This window comes from Petaurus breviceps, unplaced genomic scaffold (genome assembly GCF_028583685.1).
Source record: "Petaurus breviceps papuanus isolate PSGF00001 unplaced genomic scaffold, PetGlider_PUasm1.0 126, whole genome shotgun sequence".
Taxonomy (NCBI): Eukaryota; Metazoa; Chordata; class Mammalia; order Diprotodontia; family Petauridae; genus Petaurus; species Petaurus breviceps.
The window spans coordinates 78,187,842-78,211,137 of NW_027185655.1; the positions used below are offsets into that span (position 1 = coordinate 78,187,842).

At 39.3% G+C, this 23,296-nt stretch overlaps 1 protein-coding gene across 6 annotated transcripts in view; it reads left to right on the plus strand.

Moving 5' to 3' along the window:
• Positions 1 to 639: 639 nt before the first annotated feature.
• RAPGEF2 (Rap guanine nucleotide exchange factor 2) overlaps positions 640 to 23,296 on the plus strand; it is a 340,634-nt gene continuing 317,977 nt past the window's right edge. For 3 of the 6 annotated variants that reach the window (XM_069097396.1, XM_069097409.1, XM_069097405.1), the window contains exon 1: positions 640 to 1,908. In XM_069097396.1, the coding sequence (XP_068953497.1) occupies positions 1,840 to 1,908 (69 nt within the window). In that variant the 5' untranslated portion in view covers positions 640 to 1,839. The remainder of the gene's footprint in view (positions 1,909 to 23,296) is intronic. The other 3 variants (XM_069097412.1, XM_069097399.1, XM_069097416.1) reach the window with 1 other exon arrangement.

Genomic DNA, 23,296 nt, shown 5'->3' on the forward strand with positions numbered 1-23,296 from the left:
GTGTTTGTATTCGAGCCTACTCCATTGGGAAGGAGGGCGCTTTGCAAAGTGCTTAAGCAATCTTGTGTCCAAAGGAATCTGGTTCCTTCAGGGCAGAATGAACGCCTTGGACGAAAAAGAAGACAAGATTTGAGGAAAGACTGGCTCCACTAAGCCACGTTGGCCCAGGGGGGTCTGCACTCGATTTACCTGGAGCGCAGGCTTTAGGTGCAACCTAAACAGAGAAGGCGGCGACAGAGAACGGCCGGGAGGAGGGAGAGGGGTGGAGTAACAAGAAGGGGCTGGAGGCTTGGGGCCCAGAGCCACCTCCCTCAGTCCCTCCCACAGAATGATGCTGCTGCCCCTGGACTCGCCCTGTTGGTGTCACTCACTCTTCACCATGGTTGCAGCACAAAGCAACAAGCCTTGGAGGCCGCTTCCTCCCTAAGGAGCGGCTCCAGCGGCGGCTGGAGAAGGCGTTGAAGAAGGAGGAGGGGAGTAGTTGCTTCACAAACACTCACACAAGGGGGCTTTGCTTGGCTCCGCTCTCGGCCAAGAGACTCCTCGGACCCTTGGACCCCGCCTGGAGGAGACCTCCTCCCCTCCAAACCCCCCGCCCGAGCAGCCGCCTGCAGCGCCCCCCTCCCCCTTTCCCCAGACGGGCGAGGAACAAAGTTGCCGAGAGCTGCTGGGGCCGAGGGGCTGCAGCCCAGGCTGCGTGCGCTCCCTGCTGCAGAGCCCGGGCCGGGACAGCCTCCCTCCCCGGGCTTCTGGATGGGGGAAGGCGGCGGCGGCTGCCGAGACCTTGGAGGCGGCGGCAGCCGGGGAGGCTACGGCGGTGGCAGCAGAGTAGCCCGGGGGGATGCAGCAGCAGTCCGGGGGGGACGGCAGAGCCTAGTAGACTAAGCCTCGGAGGAGCAGCGGCGGCGGTTGCGGCGGTGCTGGAGACTGGGTTTCGCTGCGGCCAGACTTGAGAGCCAGCGAAGGAGCTCGCCTCTCCCTTTCCTTCCTCCCCGGCCAGTCGCTGCGGCGGCGCCGAGACTCCCGGGGGAGATTTGGGGGAGGGGGTGAGAGCCGAGAGTCCTGACTCTTTGAGACCTTGGAGCTCCTCAGGGGCAGCACGATCTCCACCCCAGGAGGGGCCACAAGGCCCAGTCGGCCACCCCGCTTCCCTCCTCTCTTTTTACTCTCCCCCCACCTCACCTCCCAGCTACCACTCCCCACCTCCCTAAAAATAACTCAGCCCCGGCGGGGACAGGAGGAGCCGCCACTGTCACCCGAGAGGAGCCGGGGGAGGCGTGTCCGAGTGTTTGGCCCCGGGAGCGAGGGAACCGGGCGCACCAGGAAGCCTCACTAGGGGGAAGGGGGAGAAGGAAGAGTTTACATCTCAGCCCGGTCCCTTGCTCCCTTAGCCCGGGACCCGGGACTGAGGGTCCGCGAAGACTCGGGGAGAGCTTTCCCGGGAACTCGGCCACTCGGGGTCCCGGTCCTGGGAAGTAGCCCCGGACAGTGAGGCCCGGGAGCGGCGGCCTGGGAGGCAGCAGCAGCGTTAGGAGCACCGCCTTCTGCTCTTCTCCCCCCTCCCCCAATCTCCTCCCCTTCTCCTCCCCTCCCCGCTCTTCCCTTCTCTTCTCCTCCCCTCCCCTCCCCACTCTCTGGCCCGGCCGGCCAGGCCAGAGTCCGCGGGAACCCCCTGCGGACCCTGGGCCCCAGGCCCCCTGCGGCTGCGCTGCTGCGCTTCTTGGCTGAGGGCGGACGGATCGAGAGACGGAAGAAACGTTTGAGCCTGAACGGGGCCCGGGCGAAGCTCTGCTGGTACTGGGAGGAACAGCCCCAGCCCGGCCCCGCAGGGGGGGGGAGATGGCGTCCTACGTGGATAACAGCTTCCGCCAGGCGGTGATGAAGAACCCAGCCGAAAGGAGCCCCCAGGTACCGGCCCCGGGCCCCCGCGTGGCTCGTCAATCCCAATCTCTGCCTTTCCGGATTTGCACTACTTTTCCTTCCCGCAGTCCAGCCACCTTTCACACCCCCTACTGCCCCCTCCCCCAAGATCGTTTTCTTGCGGCTCCCCAGTTCTGTTTGCCTTTCCCTCACTACTCCACACCTTCTCCTTTCCAACTATTCCTCCTCTTCCCTTCCCCATCCCCTTGCCTTAGGATATTCTTTCTACTCCTGGTGAATGATTTGAATTCTCTTGTCAGCCCCTTATCTTCCTTCTTGTCTTCCTTATCTTGTCTTCCTTGCCTCTCCCTTCTATTGCCTTCTACTGGGTAGTCAGCCTTCCCGGTTCCCTACCCCCCTCCCCCTCTTCCCGCCTCGACACTTCAGGCTTACTGTGGGCCATCGGTCACCAACTCTTCATAATCTTACTCCTGGGAAACTTCTTTTCCTCTGCATGGTGCTATTTAAACTTTTAATTCGAGGTCTTTATGTGTCCTTTTCTGATATATAGAGGGGAGCTGATGAGAGCGTGCAAAAGTGAAGGTGCGCTGTTGGCTGGGTTAGTTTTGTACAAAGCTGTCAAAATGCAGAATTTAGTATTCTGGAAATCTTTTTCCCCTTCAGGAGAGAAATGTTGAGAGATTGTGTGTGTGTGTGTGTGTGTGTGTGTGTGTGTGTGTGTGTGTGTAGTTTTGCCTAATGATGCCCTATAAAGAAGGGATGCTGAGTCCCACCCCCTACCCCAGTGTGAAAATATTGGTCTAATACCAGAGGTATCTTGAAATGTTTGTACTTTAGATTACAGAACTGACCGCAAATCAGGGATATTTACATGCATAGGTAGTAATGGTATTTGGTCCATTTGCATAAAAGGGAACCAATTCTTTTGCATTACCCAACTTTTTTCAAGTTAAGATAGTTCTTTGACCTTTAGAAACTTAAATTTGATGGTTTTTTTTTTTTGAGGGGGGAGAAGTGGCATTTGGCAGTGTTAAACTGCATTCGAGATAGGGGAAATTTTATAACGTTGTGGTTTGATTTTTCCTCCCCTTAGCGGTTTTTTTTTTTTTTTTTGCAGCTAACTGGATTATGCTAAAAGACAACATATTCTTTCAGTTTTGAATTGGTGACTAGATGGAATGCTGCTTCCAACTGTCTTAAGACAAATAAGCTCTTACTGATCCCTAACACAAGCTGCAGTTCTGAAACTAATGACCGAAAGAGTTACTTAACTCATTAGAGTTTAATGCCATCTGTCCTGTCTTCATGATGTCCTCTTTCTCTGAGTTGGTTATGTCTTATTTTCAGGAAGTCTATTCTTCTCCTTATTCTCCCCCCCCCCCTTTGTATACTATTAATTTTTTTCTCCCCCTTTTAACACAGAGAGAAGCAAGCATGATAGAGCATGAAGCAAGATACTTTATACAGGTTTATAGCCTCATTTTGACATAAGTCCAGAGGATGGTATGAGAGTCTCAATTAGACATTTCCTGGGGAAGTTGATGTGATGTCTGGGAGCTCACAGAATGATTGCAAACATTGACCAACTCTATTTTTATAAGTAAATTTTATAAGTAGAATTTTTTACTTTTTATTAATTTTATAAGTAAAATTATTTTAATCTGTGTCGAGAAAGATCCTTCCTAAAAGACTCCCACAGTGAAAAAGGAAGGTTCTTCACATGCTTAGTTTTCCCTCTTTATGTGCCCCTGTCTCATCTAGTATTTGCTTTATACTTGGCAGTCACGCCAAATATTTCTCCATGTGTAAATGGATGGCTCAGTAGGGGTATGATTTGAAAAGCAAATTTCAGTTAGATATTTCATTTTCTTTCATGGATGCTGTTTGAAATATGAAGTGAAATCACAGGCTTAGAACCTTAGAACCTCTGAAGGGGAATTGGGAGATGATGTAAGTGACCTTTAGTGAAGATTAGAAAAAGAACATTGTGGTTGGTCAGTTAGTAGACTGGCAATTTCTCAGAAACCAGTCATTCAGGTGGTGGGGCATCGAACTAGGCTGGATGAGACAAAACCTCTTCTGTGACAGCTAAAAGCATGTGCCAAATAAAATGAACTGTTAAACTTTCCTGTTTCTGTGCCAATTCTGTAGAATAGAATAAAATTGATGTAGCACAGAAATTAGCCTGAATGCAATAAGAAGGAACCAAGGCAAGAAACCAGGTTGTCTAGGCAGCTAAATTCAAAACTTGGAGAAGTGGCCTAGAACCCTTCAGAGAGAGAGTCATCTTGGTAAAGAAACCTGGAACCATAGATTTAGAGGTAGAAGTTATCTAAGTCATGACTTACCCCGTGTTTCCCCGATAATAAGACCTATCCCGAAAATAAGCCCTCCCCTTACTGTGTAAGATTCCTTTAAAATAAGCCCTCCCCTGAAAATAAGCCCTATTGAGATCGCTACTGTAGTGAAGGTGATCCCCTGCGCTACACGCTACATTACGGTACCCTCTGTATGCACCGTCCCTCCCCCCCTTCTTCCCCAGTGATTTGCTTGCTGGTGCCATTGAGAGCAGTGCCGAGGAGGAGAGCTGAGGCAGGACAACATAAGCCCTCCCCTGAAAATAAGCCCTCTGGTGTTTTTCTTTCCAAAAAAAAATATAAGACAGTGTCTTATTGGGGAAACACGGTAGATGTCAAGTTCAACTTCTTTATTTAATATATAGGGAAATTCTGAGTTTAGGTGACTTGGTCAGGGTCACACAGCTAGTACATTCTTATACATTGCTTACAGTTTCTACATATCATTAGATAAGATTCTCCCTAGGTGTCCAGAATAATTGAACCAGGATAAAGGACCTTGAGATCATGTATTGTAAGGATTGGTTAAAGGAGCTGGGAATGTTAGCATGTTTAGCCTGGAGAAGAGAAGACAGGGAGGAGGGCTGAGGTATATGATAGGATAGCTGTCTTCAAGTGTATGAAGGACCCACCTTTACATGGAATGTGGATGATACTTCTGTTTGGCAGTTGGCTGCACTTAGAGAATATTGGGTAGAAGTTGTTAAAAGGCAAATAGAGATTTGATTTAAGGGGCTGGGGGAGGGAAGTTGGGGGGACAGGGACTTCCTAGCTATTGAGTTATCCAGAAATGGAACAAGGAGATAGAAGGTCTTATTGAGGCTATTCGAACTTTTGTCATGTATGTTATAGAAGAGTTTGTAGAGTTTCATTTTGGATGATTAGGTGGTCTCTGAGACCTTCCAACTCTTAAGATGTTCTGGTTTTGTGAAAACTTTGGTATTTAAAAAGAATCTATTCTCATTTGAGTATTAATATTAAGGTAAACTGTTTACTTTAGTGAATAGTCCATGCAACACTTTAAAAATGAGTTATTGTTTTATACCTGTATTTTTAAATGCAGGGAGAAGAGAAATACTCCCCGCCCCCCTCTTAACCCTTCCTTAATTCATAAAACTACATTTATAGTTGATTTTTCATATTATATGTTATTCTGTTAATAGTGGGAAAGTTTTCTTTTAAGGTCTTGGATTAATGAGGTTAGAAATCTATACATTTAATAAAAGCAAGCCTACTAAATTAAACATTTTGATTTTGGACTCCTAAATAAAAAGATTAGTGAAACATTCTTTTTGTTTCTTAGAACTTCATAATGGATCTTTTCAACTGGTATCATACTGGTTACAGCAGGGAAACTTTAGAAGAACAGGATATTGTTGGAGAGAATCAGAATAAATTTTTTTTTAATGCTAAGTAATATTTTTTTTGAAACTTATTTTAACCACCCTACTCCAGAATCTTAGTTTCCAATCCAGACTAGATGAAGGTAAATGAAGGCATAGTTTTGTATTTAGGTCAATCAATTGTCTTGAAAATTTGTGATGACACAAAATGTAACCTCCATAGTTAATTGACAGATCAAGTGGACAGATAGTGGGAGGAGATTTAGATAATTAGGAAAGAGAATTTATTTTTGTAGCATTAAGCATTTCAGGTTTTCCTCTGAGTTTTATTTCAACATCTTTGATAGAGGAGGCATGTTAAGGAAGAAATACATCATTGATACCTTTTTTTTTTTTTTGGAGGGCATTTGGGGTTAAGTAACTTGCCCAAGGTCACACAGCTATTGTGTTAAGTGTCTAAGGCTGGATCCAAACTCAGGTCCTCCTGACTCCAGGGCCAGGCACTCTACTCACTGTACCACCTTGCTGCCCCCATTGATACCTTTTAATAGATTTTAAAAAAAAAGCCAAAATCCAATGAAAAAAATCATTCCATTATGTGTCCTAGTTACAAGGGGTCTGAAAACCTGACCAGACTGTTGTAATCAACGGAGTACTGTGTTCAAGGAGCCAAAAAGGCTCAGAAAATAATAATTAAAAGAGATACGTGCATGTTTATGTTGTTCAGGTTACTTCAGTTGGAAAAAAAAACCCCACCAGCTCTCTTAAGTAATTGGTTTTTAAAAAACTGGGTTGATGTCTTTAAAGACTTAAAAGTTAAAAGTTCTGTCACTAAACAAATATAATGAAGTAACAGAAGTAAATAAATTTCAAACAGCTTCACCCCTCAAGGCTTCATATAATGAAATGTTTTTTCTAAACTATTTTAGTAACTTAGTGGTTTCTGACCTTTTGAAAGACTCCTATCTGCTGTGGCTTAATGTTTTTAATATTTCAGGTAGAACAGCAGCTAATCTCACTTGTGTACATAATGAGCACCTCTTCTGAAAGCTTCATCTAATCTGTTTTGAGTTACTCTTCTAAATATGACCCTTTTAACATTTTCTAGCCCAAAGTAAAGATAAACTTAGATTGATGCAAAACAGTTGGAATTTTTTGGGAATGGTTAGTTCACTTGAATATATTGATTCAGTTGCTAAAGCATAAATAAACTGGCTAGATAGTCCCAAACTCACTGAACTATGTTAACTTTGTTCAGTAGTTAGAAGATGTGTCATGCTGTAAGAGAAGATTGAGTCAGTGCCTTTGACTCAGCTCCTCCTTGATAGAAGTACCTGTATAAAAGGATCTCAAATCTGTCCCTGTCTCACTTCGGCATATATTCAACTGTCAAACATTTAGGAAGAACAATGGTTTAATTATGAGAAAGGAATTTGAATAATCCAGTGAAATTTTCCACTCAAAATAAGTTCTTTAATATCATTGTTTGTGAACACAATTGCATCATTTCATTTGGCAACTAATGCTTTGATTCTGCTAAAGCTCAGTTTTAAATAGTTACTTTTTTGATTCAAGAGTTTATGTTCCTAAATAGCAACCAGGCTTCCCTCTCCCCCCTCCCCCCCATTCATTCTTTATCATAAAAAGAATCTTTATCATAAAAAGAAAATGGTCACAATGCCTAGATAACCTGGATCCATGATCTTGCAAATGGCAACACTCCCACCTCTGATGAAAATCATAGCCCTTCCATGACTCCCCATCGTTCTCTATCATTATTTCCACAATCCCTTCTTAGAGGATCCTTCTATAAGGGATCCAAAATATGTTCTAGAGGCTTTCCTTTCATTCTCCACACATTTTGTGGATACCCTCAAGTTGTCCTTCTGTTATCCTTCACTCTTCATAGGATCATAGCTTTAGAGCTAAAAAAAGATATTTAGATATCATCAAGCCCTCTTACTCATTTTACAGGGGGCAAGGCAATTGAAATACAGAGAGGTAAGTGTTCTGTCTAGGGTCACATAACCTGGTATCTTAGGTGGGATTTAAACCCAGGTCTTCCTGACTTCATGTCTATCCAGTATACCATGATGCCTCTGTGTACAACTGGTCCTTGCCCTTTTTTTTTTTTAAGCAGTTGGGGTTAAGTAACTTGCTCAAGGTTACAGGACCAGTTTTTTTGTGTGGGTGTTAAGTATCTGAGGCCGGAATTGATCCCATTCTGGGTCCTCCTGACTCCGGCCCGTGCTCTTACTGTGCCACCTAGCCACCCCTTGCCTTTTTTTTTTGAGGTTACAGGTAAAAGGAAAGGATAAATTATAATTGGTACAAAGATCTATAACATGACTAAATTATATTAGCATAATGATAGATTTTCTGTAACTACATGCTATGTCTCTTTTCTACAGTCAGTATTGTAGAAGCTTTAGTATTTTAAGAACATTTAGCATATTTAGTAATTATAAATAATTCTTTAGCTTGCTTTGCATGTGTTGGCTATGGCAGAAGATTAGTTTTTTCCAACAAAGATCTTATAAGTAGGTTGTTGGTTTGGAGTGTAAGGTTTTTCTTGAAATGACAATTCTCCAATTGGTAGTCTTTTAAAATTAAAGTTGACAATATGTATGTTATTTTGGGATACTCCCTGGCATACAGTATAAAACTTACTTGATTTTCTTTTAAAAAATTTTCTTGTGTGCTTTTTCTTGCACTGCTGTTACTTCTCAGGGATCACCCAAACTCCCCTCTGATAGTGAAAATCAAGAAAAAAATCAGAATGTTTTTTCCCCTCAAACAAGTATTAGAGTGTGCAACATTCCCTACCAATATTTCACTACCTCTTTTCTCAAGAATAATCTGAGACCAATATCAGTTGCTTATGTTTATTTCTAATACAACTTATTGGAAACAAAAATATTTGAAAGGGGGGCTAGTTTATATTATTTGGGTCTTGACCAGTCAGTTACTCTAGGAAATGAAATTGAAGTCTAAATGAACTAGTATCACTCAGGTAACATTGTAGTAAAGAGATCTGGGAATTGGGTAAGATCTTAAAGGCTGAATTACCAGAACTATTTATATCTCATGCTTCCTTTATACCTGTTTAAATTTTATGAATTTCTGAATATTCCTCTAGACTTCTTAAATTTGAGCCAAGATGAATTTTGAGAGTTTGAGTGATGTCCTGAGGGACACTCCCATAAGCTATGGAGAATCCTATGAAAATATAAGACATGCTCTTTGGACCAACGAGAAGGAAGTACTTTTGCTTGGACTTGATGAAATATTTCATATGCTAGTAATTTTTCTGCTAATGTTAAGCAAGAATGTAATCACTTAAGAATTCTAGTTCTTTTCAAAAAAAATACTCTGAAGTTATCTCTGTTGTTTCTAGTAGTTCTTAAAATTGGTAATAACATTCTGGAGAAAGAAGCCCACTACATTATTGCAACAAAGCTTGCTTTTGTGGTTGATTACCAGGTTTTTTTTTTTGACCGTTTGGATTAAAATGTAGTGTAAGAGTTGAACCACCCATGCATGTGGTTGCAGCTACTGCTTGTCTGCATTGAGAGATGACTATGACTGTGGCTTCTGGATCCTCCATGTGAAGCATGGCCTTGGTCATTCTATATTAGTGAAAGGGAAGAACCTTAGATTTTTATGTGTAGGAGACCTTAGAGGCCATATAATCCGGTCTAAAGGAAGCTAAGGTCCAGGGACATTGAGTAACATGCTCATTGTCCCAGCTGGACAAATTTGGACCTAGGTCCTCTGACTCCACATCTAGCATCTCTATTACACTCCATTGCAGTTCCTCACTGCCCCTTTGCTTCTTATTTTGATAGATTTCAGGTAGGCTATTAAATTTTATCATTACTGTTATTTTGGTCTGCACTGTGATTTCATCATTGCAGTGAACTCTGTCCAGAGTTATACAGATACAGGTCTGAAATGAATTTTTATCTTTTTTTGGAGGGGGGGAAGATAGGGCAATTGGGGTTAAGTGACTTGCCCAAGGCAGCCAGTATTGTGCTAAGTGTCTGAGGTCGGATTTGAACTCAGGTCCTGACTCCAGGGCCGGTGCTGATCTGAAATTCTGAATTGAAAATTTTAAGTGACTTGCTCTTGGGTCACATAGGCAATATGTATGAACTCAGGAAGGATTTGAACTTTGGTCCTTATGACAGGTTACTTCAGAGCTATCAAACATATATCCCACTGCTATTGCAATACTCCCTAGTTGGATTGAACCAGATTAAAATGTAACTGGGAAATATTTAACAAAATAAAGAAAACTATAATAGAACATAGATAATGTTAACATGTGGTTTTCTAAGTCAATGGAGGGCTGCATATATATGGTTTCTATTTGAGTTTGACACCACTAGTACTTCGAGTGAGTGGGATGACCTAGAGGTGCAAGGGTTATTTATAACATTCTTGATCTCTAGAAATAAGCATATCTGGCTTCCCTTATTGATCTGATTCCTCATATATACAATAATTTATATTGTCTGAAAATAGCATTTTTGTTCTTATTTCCCATTGGAACACAACAAAATCAAGAGGTCTAAAGTGACTTTTTCTCCCACCAACCCAACATGGATTTAATTATTTAACATTTTTATTGATTTGTTGCTATAATTTCCAAGTATATCCCTTCTCTTCCTCTACCCAGAGAGTCATACCTTAACAAAGAAAAAAAAAAAGGGAAAGATTAGAAAACAGTTAAACAAAATTAACCAACCCATTAACTGAACCTGACAGGATGTGCAATCTTCTATACCCATGGTTTTTTGTTTTGTTTTGTTTTTTGCTTTTGGAGGGTTATTGGGGTTAAGTGACTTGTCCAAGGTCCCACGGCTAGTTTTTGTGTTAAGTGTCTAAGGCCAGATTTGAACTCAGTTTCTCCTGACTCCAGGGCCAGTGCTCTATTCACTGTGACACCTAGCTGCCCCTTCTATACCCATGACCAAATAAGGGAGGGTGGTGCACATTTATTTTCAGAGGCAAATGTTGGGGAGTTTTGATCTGGAAAGTTATTTGTGATACAGCTAACTTAATTATAGTAACTTTTGAGAACACCCCTTCCCTTCCTCCACCCTCTTGTGTTATACAGGTTAACCACCAATGAGAGACTGGTAAGAGAAGAAATTAGTCATATTTATCCTTTTTTTTTTTCCCTTTTGGTGGCAGTGGTGGAGGGTAGGGTGAGGGGTGGGGGTCGATATTGCACATCCAGAAACCTTAGGTGGTTAGCAGGCAAAAGGGCACTGGCTGAGGTCAGCTGTTAAAGGAAGAGAAATCAGCTGATTGCCACATAATGGCAACTGTTACAATTGTTATCTTTCTAGGAAAGACCTGAGTCTTGTGAATTGAGCTGTTACATCCTAAGAAAAGCTTTTTAGGAAGGGTGTGTGTACAGATCTGCTTTGTTTCCATTTCTTTTTAACATTAAAAGAAGGCATCATGAAGTCAGAGTACCTGGGTTCACATCCTGTCTCTGGGGTTTAGTGCCTATGGATAAGTTACCTTACTTTACTGGGTCTCATTCTGTTCATTTATGAAATGAAGTGGTTGTATGTGATGGTCTCTGAGGTCCTTTTCAGTTTTAGTTCCATCTCTTGTCTTTTTCGCTATTCTTAAGCCCCTTTCCCCTCACCCCCAGTATGAGTAACTGGGCTTAGAAAAAAAGTATTTTGTAAAGTGCTTACCCCAGTGCCTGGCACATAGTAGGCACTTAATAAATGTTTCCTTCCTTCCAATTTGATTATGGCTTATCTCTTAAGAGAATTTAGTTGAAGATCTTAAGGCCATGCCATTTGGAGCAGATCTTGCCTCTGCCTTTAATGGCCAAGGATTTAGAATACAGCATTTCTAGCTAAAAGGATTTTCATTTTACACATTGCAGACTGAGGCCTGCATAGTTTCTGCAGATTAGTCAAGATTCAAGCCCACATTCTCTAACTTTGGATCCAGTGCTCTTTTTACTATACATTGTTGGGGCCTGATAGGAAATGCAGTTGAAGAAGAGAATTTTTATTAGGTAGCTAGAGAACAGGAAAAAAAAATAGCAGCCCACAGATTATAGGATCTTGGCTGAGAAAGTGCCATTGATACCACCAGATAATTCAAGGCATTTGGAATTCTCTCATTCCCAGTTTGATTGAACAAAGAATAGGAGAACTGACTCCCTAGTTAATGAGGTATGGGCTCTGGGAACCCCCTCAAGCTCTCCTTGAGTCCTTAAGGTACAGGCTCTGGGAACCTCCCTAGGACTCTTGATTAAATCTTCCCATTTGATGGGGCAAGTCTGTTACTAGACTTCCCCACCCTTGAACTGGCCTAGCCCACCATTGTTTGTGGTCTCCAAGGTGGCTTCCCACCCTTAATCACTCATTGACCTCATTAATTCCTCCTGAAGACCCTCCCCAAACTCCTCCCCTAGATCATCCCTAGATTCCTCCCACAACCTTCTGTATATAAGACCCCATCCTGTCTTCCTGTCTGTGAGAGCGCCAAAGAATGCCATAGAATAATGAGAGCTCCATAGAATAGTGAGAACACCATAGAAGGGGGAGAGCACTATACAATGACCTAGCACAGACTTAATCTGTGTCTAATGCAAGCGAACTTTTAATCAATTTTACTTTTCTTTGGCTGAGAAGACCAGAGTCGAATTCTTTCAGCAGGACCCAGCATGTTGGTATTTTGGGGTCTCCAGAGCAACCCTAACCCTCTTAGTGGGTAACCTTCATAGTTACAGACTTTAATCCTGGGTAAACCTCTAATTGAAGTCTTGATTAGCAATGGAGGTAGCTGGTGGCTAAGTAGATAGATTGACCTGAGTTCAAATATACCCTAAAACAATTATAAGTTGTGTAACCCTGGGCAAGTCATTCAACCCCTTTGACTCAGTTTTCTATCTGTAAAATGGGCATAATAATATCACATACTCTGAACGTTGGCATGAGGATCAAATGACACAATAATTATAAAACACTTAACATAATGCCTGGAACATAGTAGTTAATTATATTATTCTTTTTAACTATGCAGTTAAGGCCTGGAAAGTAGAAAGCATACCTGTATTCATTAGGGAAGCTGATATTCTGTTTAACATAAAGTAATATTTATTACCTCCTCCCTCCAAAAAAAAATTTAACATAAACTTTCCTCTTTGTCAACTTGTTCATTAAAAAATTGTTTAATTATCGATTATTATCGATCAGACCAGTAATTAGCAGGACATCACTTATCAGACTCCTTATGAAATGTTGTGAATTTCTGTGTACTAATAGTTTTGATTTGTAGTTCTTGGAACTTGAAAATCTGTGCTCATGTCAATTATTAATTAGCTGCCATTGCACACTTGACTGATACCATAGAGGCCCTGTCCTAAGTTTCATGATCTGTGATCTTCCTGAATTAAAAATATAACTGGAACTTGTGATCAAAACCATGCTATTAAGAGAATTGGTGACATATTTCTTTGTTAATATTAAGTTCATTAAGTCTCGTTAGCTAACATTTTAAAAATTCTGAACAACTTTGTGAAATGTTAGACATTTTTCTTTCCTGTAGTATAGTAATGGGATGCAAATTTAAAACTGTGATATTAAATATGTGCTGTGAAATTTAAAAATGAAGCTTTTATTCTAGGGATGCTTTATAAAAGAGACATGTTAAATGAGGAATTAATTGAATATGAATAAAAGCATTTGTTTATTAACATCTTAGGATGCATTTGGGGGTGATTATAGGAAAAGAGATTAAAAACAAATTAGGAATGAAAATATACTGTTACTCTGCAGATGAATTTTGTTTTATTTTATTTTTTGGTATCTTAAAGGGTCACTGAGTTTGAGAGCACCTTATCAATCAGCAAGCATTTATTAAGTCTACTGCTTGCCTTGGCACTCACTGCCTTTGTGTGTTTTGTTCATCTGGTAGATAGTGACTGAGCTAATCTCTTTTTTATTTGTTGAAGACCTTTAGGAATGTAATTGCATGCATTTTGGAGCATAGGGTGCAGAAAGCTATACACCTCAAAAGCCCCATGCTTTTCTAAGAAAGCACTGGAGGATAGGTTGGGAATTCTTAAGAGAAAATAGCTTTCCTTTCCAATCCTCTCATCTTTGAACTTGAGCTATACAGAGAGGTCCTGAAGGAGAAACAGGTTGGAAGGTTTCAAAGAACACTAGGAATGCTAATCCTAATTTAATTTCTCATCTGACTTTTAAAAAAAAGGCTGTATGAGCTCAGAAGTTCTTTTTTTTTCTGTTGCTGATCTCACCTGTTTTCTGTTGTCATGCTCCCTTAACAAAACTAACTCCTTTTTCATGTATGTGTATGTATGTACGTGTGTGTCTGTGGTGTATGTATGTATGTATGTATTTCATCTTATGGAAGTACTTGAGTTCTTCAGGCATCTTAAAGGAAGTAGTTTCAGGCTTTCAAATTAAAATGATTTTAATTGCCCATGACTTTGGTTAAGTTAAAACATTCAGTAAGGACAAATGGAAAGGACAGAAGATGAAAGTCTTTTAGGATGTAATATAGTTATGATGATAGTAGCACTACAGACTCTTAAGAAAGTCAAGGACATTGTGGTACACTTGGAATTGAACCTGGATTGAACTTAGGTCCAAATTTGAGAACTGTCACTTATTTATTGCCAGTGAGACCTTTTGTAATCTTTGGGATTCAGTTTTCTGACCTCTCTCTACACCTATCATCCCATGGTCCTATGAACTAAGGTAAAACTAAAATTAATTTTAAAATTAAATTTAAATTCCGTTCAGAGTTATTTTTCTTGTATGAACTATGTTGTCTCCAACATTCTACCTTGAAATAAGAAAACATATTTACAAAGGCTTCGTTTCATAAGGTTCATGGAATAAACATTTTACTTTTCAAAGTTGCAATATAAAAACAAAGCATTGAGGTCTTCATTCTTTCCTTGCTTTTGCTAGGATGTGTGCTTTTGAATTCAGTTCAAGTTTTCTGCTTCCCTTTCTTTGTTGTTTATATAGTGGAAGCTGATGAATGAAGAAGAGATATGATGGTGATAATGGAAATGATAATAATTAGCGTTTACATAGCACTCCAAATTTTGCAAAGTGTTTTACAAATATTGTCTCATTTTATCCTCACAACAACCCTGGAAAGTACTTGCTGTTATTACCAATTTTATAGATGAGGTAGACGGAGGTTAAATGATTGGTCTAGGGTCTGATTTGAACTCATTTTTTCTTGACATTGCCTCTATCCACTATATCACTTAGTTAATATCTGTTTTAGGGAACTTGTATCACCAAAAATGTGGGTGGAAGATGGGTGGAGTTGTATAACAGGAGTTGTATTTTTTTTTCCTTTCCTTCAGTAAACATACATAGTTTCGTTAAATCCTGTTGAAAAGAGTGTATTTTTGGCAGGCTGGTATTGGTTTTTTTCCTTCATATGATGATATAAAGATGCTTTTGAAGGGCAGCCAGATTAATTTTCATTCTCTTTAGTCGTCATACTTTTTTTTTTTTTGCTTTTTGGAGGGCAGTTGGAGTTAAATGACTTGCCCAAGGTCATAGCTAATTTTTGTGTTAAGTGTCTGAGGCTGGATTTGAACTCAGGTCCTCCTGACTCCAGGGCAGGTGCCTCGATTCATTGGGCCACCTAGCCGCCCCACATGTGTGATACTTATTAAAAACCATCCATGGTCGTTCCTTATTGATTATTGAATAGGATTCAGACTCCTTAGTTCTGCATTCAAGGCCCTCCATTGTCTCCTTTTCTATCTTAGGCACTTTGTGCTGTGCTGGACTATGTTGGAAACCTTAGAACTATCATAGGATCATAGATTTAGAGCTAGAGGGGAATTTGAGAGACCCTGTAGCCATCATGTTACAAATGAGGAAACTGAGGCACAGGTAAGTGAAATAACTTGACCCAAGTCTCTTCTGCCTCTGCCTTTGCTAAGATTGTTTGCTCAGGGGAAGATTTTTTCACTTTCCCCTTGTCCCTTTTTTATTTTGCCCATAGAAAGCCCGCCAATCTACGAAGGCTCATTTCAATCCCCTAGCCTTCATCCATTTCCTCCCTCTGCACCTCCATGTTGTTTCCCCTTAGATATAACATGTTGCTTATAGCTATCTTCTAAAGTTATTGTGTATTATTTTTTATTAATGATTTGCATATGGTTCATGATCACTTTCATGAAGTCATGGACCTGTGGTTTAACTTAATCTTTATCTCTACTCTGGTTCTTTATTCTAAATTTTTCATGTATTAGATGTTTAAAATGTTTAAGTTGAAAGAGATATGAATCCATTTTTTTGAGTTATCCACAAACATGATGAAGATGATAATTAGTGCTGACAATAAATTAAAACGCTTTTCTCTCTAGTGTTCAGCATAATGCTTTATTTTATATTGTGCTATCTATAGTGGTAAATTGTTTTTCATGTATTAAAGTATCTGGACAAAAAGATGCTAAGACTTGAAGCAATGTACTCTTATCTTTTTTACTTTACAAATAAACATGATTTCTCACTAGCATAGATTAGAACTTAGTTTAACCATGGGGTTGTATTAAAGTCCCAGTTCTGGTTCCCATAGACGTTGCCTGTATTATTTCATATTACTCCCCTTTTCTAGTCAAAATCAAACTATTAGAGAAGATAGTTATCATGCACTTCTCTTTTCTGTCTTTGCACAAATTGTTTCCGCCATCTGGGCTGTACCTTCACCTTTCCCACCTTTCTTTAGAGTAATTTACCTTAAGCAGTGCTACTTACAGAACAGACCTCATCATTTTCTTTCCTCACAGTTTTATTTTTAGCATTTTTTCCCTCTTTATTCTGCATATATTTTGTATTTTCTCCTCTTATCCCTCAGTAGAATGTGAGTTCCTTGAGAACAGGGTATGTTTTATTTTTTTCTTGGATACCCAGGACTGAATCCTGCATATAGATACTCTAGAAATGTTTGCTGAATTGAATTTATTTATTTTGTATCACTTACAAATCTTATTTTGAATGGAACAGTTAAATTTGTACCTTGATTTTTCTTTACAATGTAGCAAAATTTATATAGTAGTGCTATAAATACCACGTCTAATTATTTGGGGGGGAAAAGTTTATATAGAGGGTTTCTCAAAATTCTTAGTGTAGTTGGAAGCTTATTAAACTTGACTGAAACATTTGGGACTCTGTGTGTGTTTTCAGTATTGATAGGGAAATACTTTCAGATAAAAAAAAAACTGAATCTTAAAAGTGTAAAGTATGTAGTCATTTTCTTCATGTCATGGGAAAGGGTGAGGATATAACATGCTTTTAGTTTCAGTGTGTGGCCTTTTTTTTTTTCATTTTCTTTCCATCTTTCTAAACTGACTTTTAGTGAATTTGGAAGGACTTTGGGTTGCAAATCACAAGTGGTCAAGATCCCTGAGAAAACCTCCCATTCTCTCATTCCAGTCATGAATATGACTTGTGCCTTCCGTTGAATGTGGTTCCCCATGTCAGTCCTTTGGGGATCAGAGTAAGGAAATTTCTTTTGACTAAATTCTAGAATCTGAAGAATGTTAGAACAGGAAAGAAGCTCAGCAATCATCTATTTGAATGCTTTCCTTTTGCAGATGAAACCATTGAGGCTCAGAGAGGTCATAGTTTGGGCAAGGCAACAAATCTCCCTACTGTGGCATAACTCAGAGGTTTCATTAAGGTGCTATTCACTTTGAAAAGACTCCAATCTCATTTTAGTAGTGTGATTTCGGTAAAATGTCATAATATGTCATTTTACATACACATTGATATATCAGTTTTTATGTTTCTGATTTATTTTAAAGTTTACAGGATGTTAAACTGCTTGATGGCTTTGCTATCCTTCCCTAGTTCACTTTCCACTAAATCTGCTTTTTTGTCTGTTACCCAACACAGATTACTTTGTATTGGCATGATGTGATGTGACTGATGCAGGTGTGGTTTGTTAATGATGGTAGGTTTGAGGTGTGGTTTGTTAATGATGGTGGGTTTGGGCATCTTATTTCACTTCTGCAATGTGACTCTGAAGACTTTTGGGATAATCACATTATCAGAGACCTATTGTATGACATTTAAATAGAATTCTCCCTGGGTGGGAACTTCAAGCACTAATCTGTTGATCTTTTCCCCCACCCCCACTAAACAATTCAGGATTTTACTTTTATGCATAATGTGATTTAGTGACTTTTGCTTCATTCTGAGTCTTTCATTTATTAACATGATCTTCTAGAGGATTTCACCTTCCTTTCATTGTAGCCTGCTCTATTTGTTTATTCTGTACTCATTTGATTTGAGTCTCTGAGGTTTCTGTTTCTAAACCAAAAGAACCAAATGTACTAGTTTGCCCCTTCAAGAAGATGTTTTTCTTGAGCTAAGTAGTGCTTTAAATGTACTTTTTCATTGACTGTCATATTTATAAAATTCAAATGAATATTTAGCTGCAAGATTATATTTTAAACAAAAATGTTTTATTGTCACATAGAACACCAGGTTTGACCCTGAAAGTATCTTCACTTTTCACTTGGATTATGGACCTACGCAAACATATTTAGTTTTGAATATGACGTTTTGAACATTTCCTGATAGTTTTAAAATGAAATAACCAATGAGACATTAGCAATATTATGTATAAAGAGGATTTACAATGTGGAATGAGAAACTGCTAACTTGGCTTGTTCAGTAGAGTAAAAGTATTTATTGTTTCTTAGTACCCACCATTGGATTTTTAACAGTTCAGTTTGTTTCAGAGCAGGGCATGAGTAGATACTAGAGTTTCTGGATTGAATATATGCAAAATGAATACAGTGCAGTTCTGGGCAAGGGATAGGATACTTGGGGGGGAGGGGGAAGATGCATCAGAATAAGTTTCATATAGCAGGTAGTACTTGAGATTACCTTGTGAACGGGAAGTAATTTATATAAAGTTAACTGTTTTTAGTGTAGGATACCCTTCCTGAAGACTGTATTAGTGTCCAGGAAGAATTGGTTTACCTCTAAAGGTTTTCTTCATCACAAGATGGTCAGCTTCATTGTCATTATCCACTATCTTTAAAGTACATTTGCTGTTATATGCTCCTGGATAATTTTCTTTAGGGTTTTGGATTTTTTTTATTGGGTGGGGAGGAATTCTTAAAGCATATCCTTCCTCCCGTATTCAGACTGTGTGAGGAAAGATGGCCTTAATGAATTATAAAACTCTTTCTTTCAGATCTATATAGAATAGAACAAAATACAAATAGTCTTTCAAATCAGAAGACCCTGTCTAATTAGTAGATAAGACCCACTTATTTGGAGTTTGCAAATGAAGAATTTATGAGAGTTTGTCAATTCCCCAGGGATGGTCTGGAAGGAGGGCTGATGGCCTGGAGGGAGCACTCACCTAGCTGTAGCAGTTAGTCAGCAGTTGGACTGTATTGCCTGTATGAGATGACAAGACTTTCTCCATGAAGGTTGCTCCCCCTCATCATTGGTTGTGGGGGCCAGGTTGGAAGCAGGGCTGCTGTTTGGGGATTAGGAGGACCTGCTGCTATTTCTTGGGCTCTTGGGAGCTTGGTCATGTGGTATTACCACTAAGGTCTGAGAAGATATGGTGGTGAAAATAGTGACAGTGGTATGATTTAGCCTGGCAAATGTGGCCTCTTTTCTCTCCCTTGGGATATTTTGCATATAAGGTACATAGAAAATATAGTGCTGTTTTTTTTCCTCCTGGCCATCTTTTACAATCAATATTTTAAATATTTACATATGTATGAAGGGAGCATGCCAAAATATTTGGGACTTGCACTTTTTCTCAGGTGCATTCTGTTTGTAAGCCATTTAATTTCTCTGAACCTCCTTTCTTTATTGATAAATAAGAATTTTGGACTCAAATTTCCCCACTTGCCTGCACTACCTTGAGACTTCTCTGATCTCTTCACCAAGCCAGCTCATCACCTTGAAAATCTTATCATCCTTAAGCATTCAGCCAACCTCTTTACCACCCTCTGCCTTTTGATTGGAAGGTAGAACCATGAATTCCAAAACCTTCCTTTAAAGGGAAGGCTCAGCATTGACATCTCCTCTTTTCCTTTGTCTTCCTTACCAAATTCTTGCATCAGATATACACTTCCCCTCCCTTTTCAAGTACCTTTTGTGTGTTTTCTTTCCCCAGTAAATTGCAAGTTCCTTGGGGGCAAGGACTGTTTCTTTTTTCCTATTTTCCATCACTTAGCACTATGCCTGGCATATAGTAGTCCCCAAATAAAAGTTTTTTTTTTAAATTATTGATTTAATGCTATCTTTGGTTCCTTCCTGTAGAAAATCTAATTGATGATCCTATTCTGCTTCCCCTCAAATACCTAGATACTGTTGCAACTTTCTAACTTTTCCTACTCTTTTGGCTTTGAGACTGGGAGGTAGAGATCAAGGGATTGAATTTATTGCTAATTTGTTACATTAATAATCAGTATTGCCATATAGTGAAGGTAGAACAGGGGTTTATTTGAATATAAATGCTGTTGAGATCCTTTCTTGGATTGATTAGAGGAGAGAAAAGACCTATGTACCTTGGGAAGAGAGGAGTATGGAAAAGGGGAGAGAACTAAAGGGGAGAGACAACTGAAGAAGGCTTTGCTTAGCTTAACACTGGCTGTCATCAGTCAGGCATACAGTAAGTACTTATTAAGCCCCTACTATGTGCCAGAAACTGAGCTAAGCAGTTTTAAAAAATCTCATTTGAGAGATCTTTTGAAGTAGGTATTTTTATCTCATATTTTGTATTTGGCCTTGGAGGGTTAAGTGACTTCTGAGGCAGAATTTGAACTCAGGTCTTCTTAACTCCAGGCCCACTGCTCTTATCTATTGCATCATGAGCTTTCTCTCTAAAGATGACCTCTTCTCTCAAGAAGCTCACCATCTAATGACAGAGCTTCAGGTAGGGGGCTTTTCTTTTCATTTGACCTTTACATTTTTTTCTTTTTTTCCCCTCAGATCATTTGGAATTTTTAACTTATCCAGAAATTTGCTAGATTCCATCCTCTTTTGAAATTATTAGTGATGCTGTTTAGCATTGGCTACATTTGTACTTGTCTCCATTCAGTACCAGTTCCCTTTCATACATCCTAAGGGAACTTGAAGGCCAGGGAATGAGGTAGTAACATTCATGGGATAACTTAATATATATGAAATCAAAATGGACAAAATTGTATTGTTTTATCCTGCAATAGTTCTCTTAAACCAAGTTTTATTGGTGGAGTAAAAAGGTATATAGGAGTTGTATCAGATGATGATAGGTTGCCTATTTTCTTGAGGAGCTGTTGAGAAATAACAGTAGTTTGCTACCCAACACTTCAGAAACTGTATATTGTCAAGCAGTTTCTTGACTTTTTATTCCTTGGTCACCTCTCTTCAGGATAACTTGATTTAAATCTAGAATCCTATACCTCTCACCCTTCTGTACCACTTTAAAATTTTTTAAATTTTTTATTATTTTCATTTTATTTATTTATTTATTTTAATATTTGTTTTTTAAAACTTTGATTTCCATATTCTTTATCTTCTTCCCTCCTCACCCACCCACACTGGGAAGACAAACAATTCAATATAGGTTGTACATATGTAGTTATGCAAAACGTTTCCATAGTAGTTACATCGTGAAAGACTTAACTATATTTCCCTCTATCCTATTCCGCCGCTCACTTATTCAGTTTTCTACTTTGACCCTGTATCATTTCAAAAGTGTTTGCTTCTAACTACCCTCTCCCCCAATCTGCCCTCCCTTCTGTTATCCCCCCTATTATCCCCTTCCCCCCTACTATCCTGTAGGGTAAGATACCCAATTGAGTGTGTATATTGTTCCCTCCTTAAGCCAAATTCAATGAGAGTAAGGTAGACCCATTCCCTTTCACCTTCCTGCTATTCCCTTCCATTGTAACAGTTTTCTCTTGCCTCTTTTATATAAGATAATTTACCCTATTCTATCTCTCCCTTTCTCCTTCTCCCATTATATTCCTCTCTCACCTCTTAATTTTATTTTTTAGATATCATCCTTTCCTATTCAAATGATCCTGTATCCTCTGTCTATGTATATATGTACAAACATGTACACAACTCATATATATATATTTATATGCACAAATATCCTATGTACACATATTTATGTATTTATACATATATATACACACATATATATTCCTTTCAACTATCCTCATACTGAGAAAAGTCTTATGAGTTACAATTATTGTTTTTCCATGTAGGAATGTAAATAGTTCAACTTTATTAAGTTCCTTATGACTTCATTTTCCTGTTTACCTTCTCATGCTTCTCTTGCTTCTTGTATTTGAAAGTCAAATTTTCTTTTCAGCTCTGGGTTTTTCATCAAGAATATTTGAAAGTCCTCTAATTTTATTTAATGACCATATTTTCCAATGAAGCATTATACTCAGTTTTGCTGGGTAGGTGATTCTTGGTTTTAATCATAGCTCCTTTGACTTCTGGAATATCATATTCTAAGCCCTTCGATCCTTTAATATAGAAGCTGCTAAGTCTTGTGTTATCCTGATTGTGTTTCCACAATACTCAAATTGCTTCTTCCTGACAGCTTATAATATTTTCTCCTTGACCTGGGAACTCTGGAATTTGGCTATGATATTACTAGGAGTTTTCTTTTGGGGATCTTTTTCAAGAGGTGATCAGTGAATTCTTTCAATTTCTATTTTGCCCTCTGGTTCTAGAATATCAGGGCAATTTTCTTTGAGAATTTCTTGAAGGATGATTTCTAGGCTCTTTTTTTTTTTTATTGTGGCTTTCAGGTAGTCCAATAATTTTTAAATTATCTCTTCTGGATCTATTTTCCAGGTCAGTGGTTTTTCCAATGAGATATTTCACATTGCCTTCTATTTTTTCATTTGTTTGGATCTGTTTAATAGTATCTTGATTTCTCATAAAGTCATTAGCTTCCATTTGCTCCAATATAATTTTGAAAGAATTATTCTCTTTGGGGAGTTTTTAAAATTCCTTTTCCATCTGGGCAATGCATTTTTTTAAGTCATTCTCCTCATTGGCTTTTTGGACCTCTTTTGCCCTTTGAGTTAGTCTACTTTTTAAGGTGTTATTTTCTTTCTTTTTCTTTTTTTGCCTTTTTTTTGGAGGGGGGAAGATAGGGTAATTGGCCTTAAGTGACTTGCCCAAGGTCACAGGCTAGTTTTGTGTTAAGTGTCTGAGGCAGGATTTGAACTCAGGTTCTCCTGACTCCAGGGCTGGTGCTCTACTCACTGCACCACCTAGCTGCCTCTAAGGTGTTATTTTCTTCAGTATTTTTTTGAGTCTCCTTTAGCAGGCTGTTGACTAGCTTTTCATGATTTTCTTGCATCATTCTCATTTCTCTTCTCAGTTTTTCCTCCACTTCTCTTGATTTTCAAAATCCTTCCTGAGCTCCTCCATGGCCTTTGACCAATTCATATTTTTCTTGGAAGCTTTTGATGCAGGACTTCTGACTTTGTTGTCTTCTGGTCCCATGTTTTGCTCCTTTTTGTCCCCCCAAAAAAGGATTCTGTGGTTTGATTGTGCTGCTTCTTCTTGCTCATCTTGCCAGCCAGTTACTAGACTTTTGAGCTCTTTGCCACTGTAGAACTTTGTTTCCGGGGTGGAGAGAGCTGTGTTCCAAATTGCTGGGGTTTTCTCAAATGTTGTCAGAGGT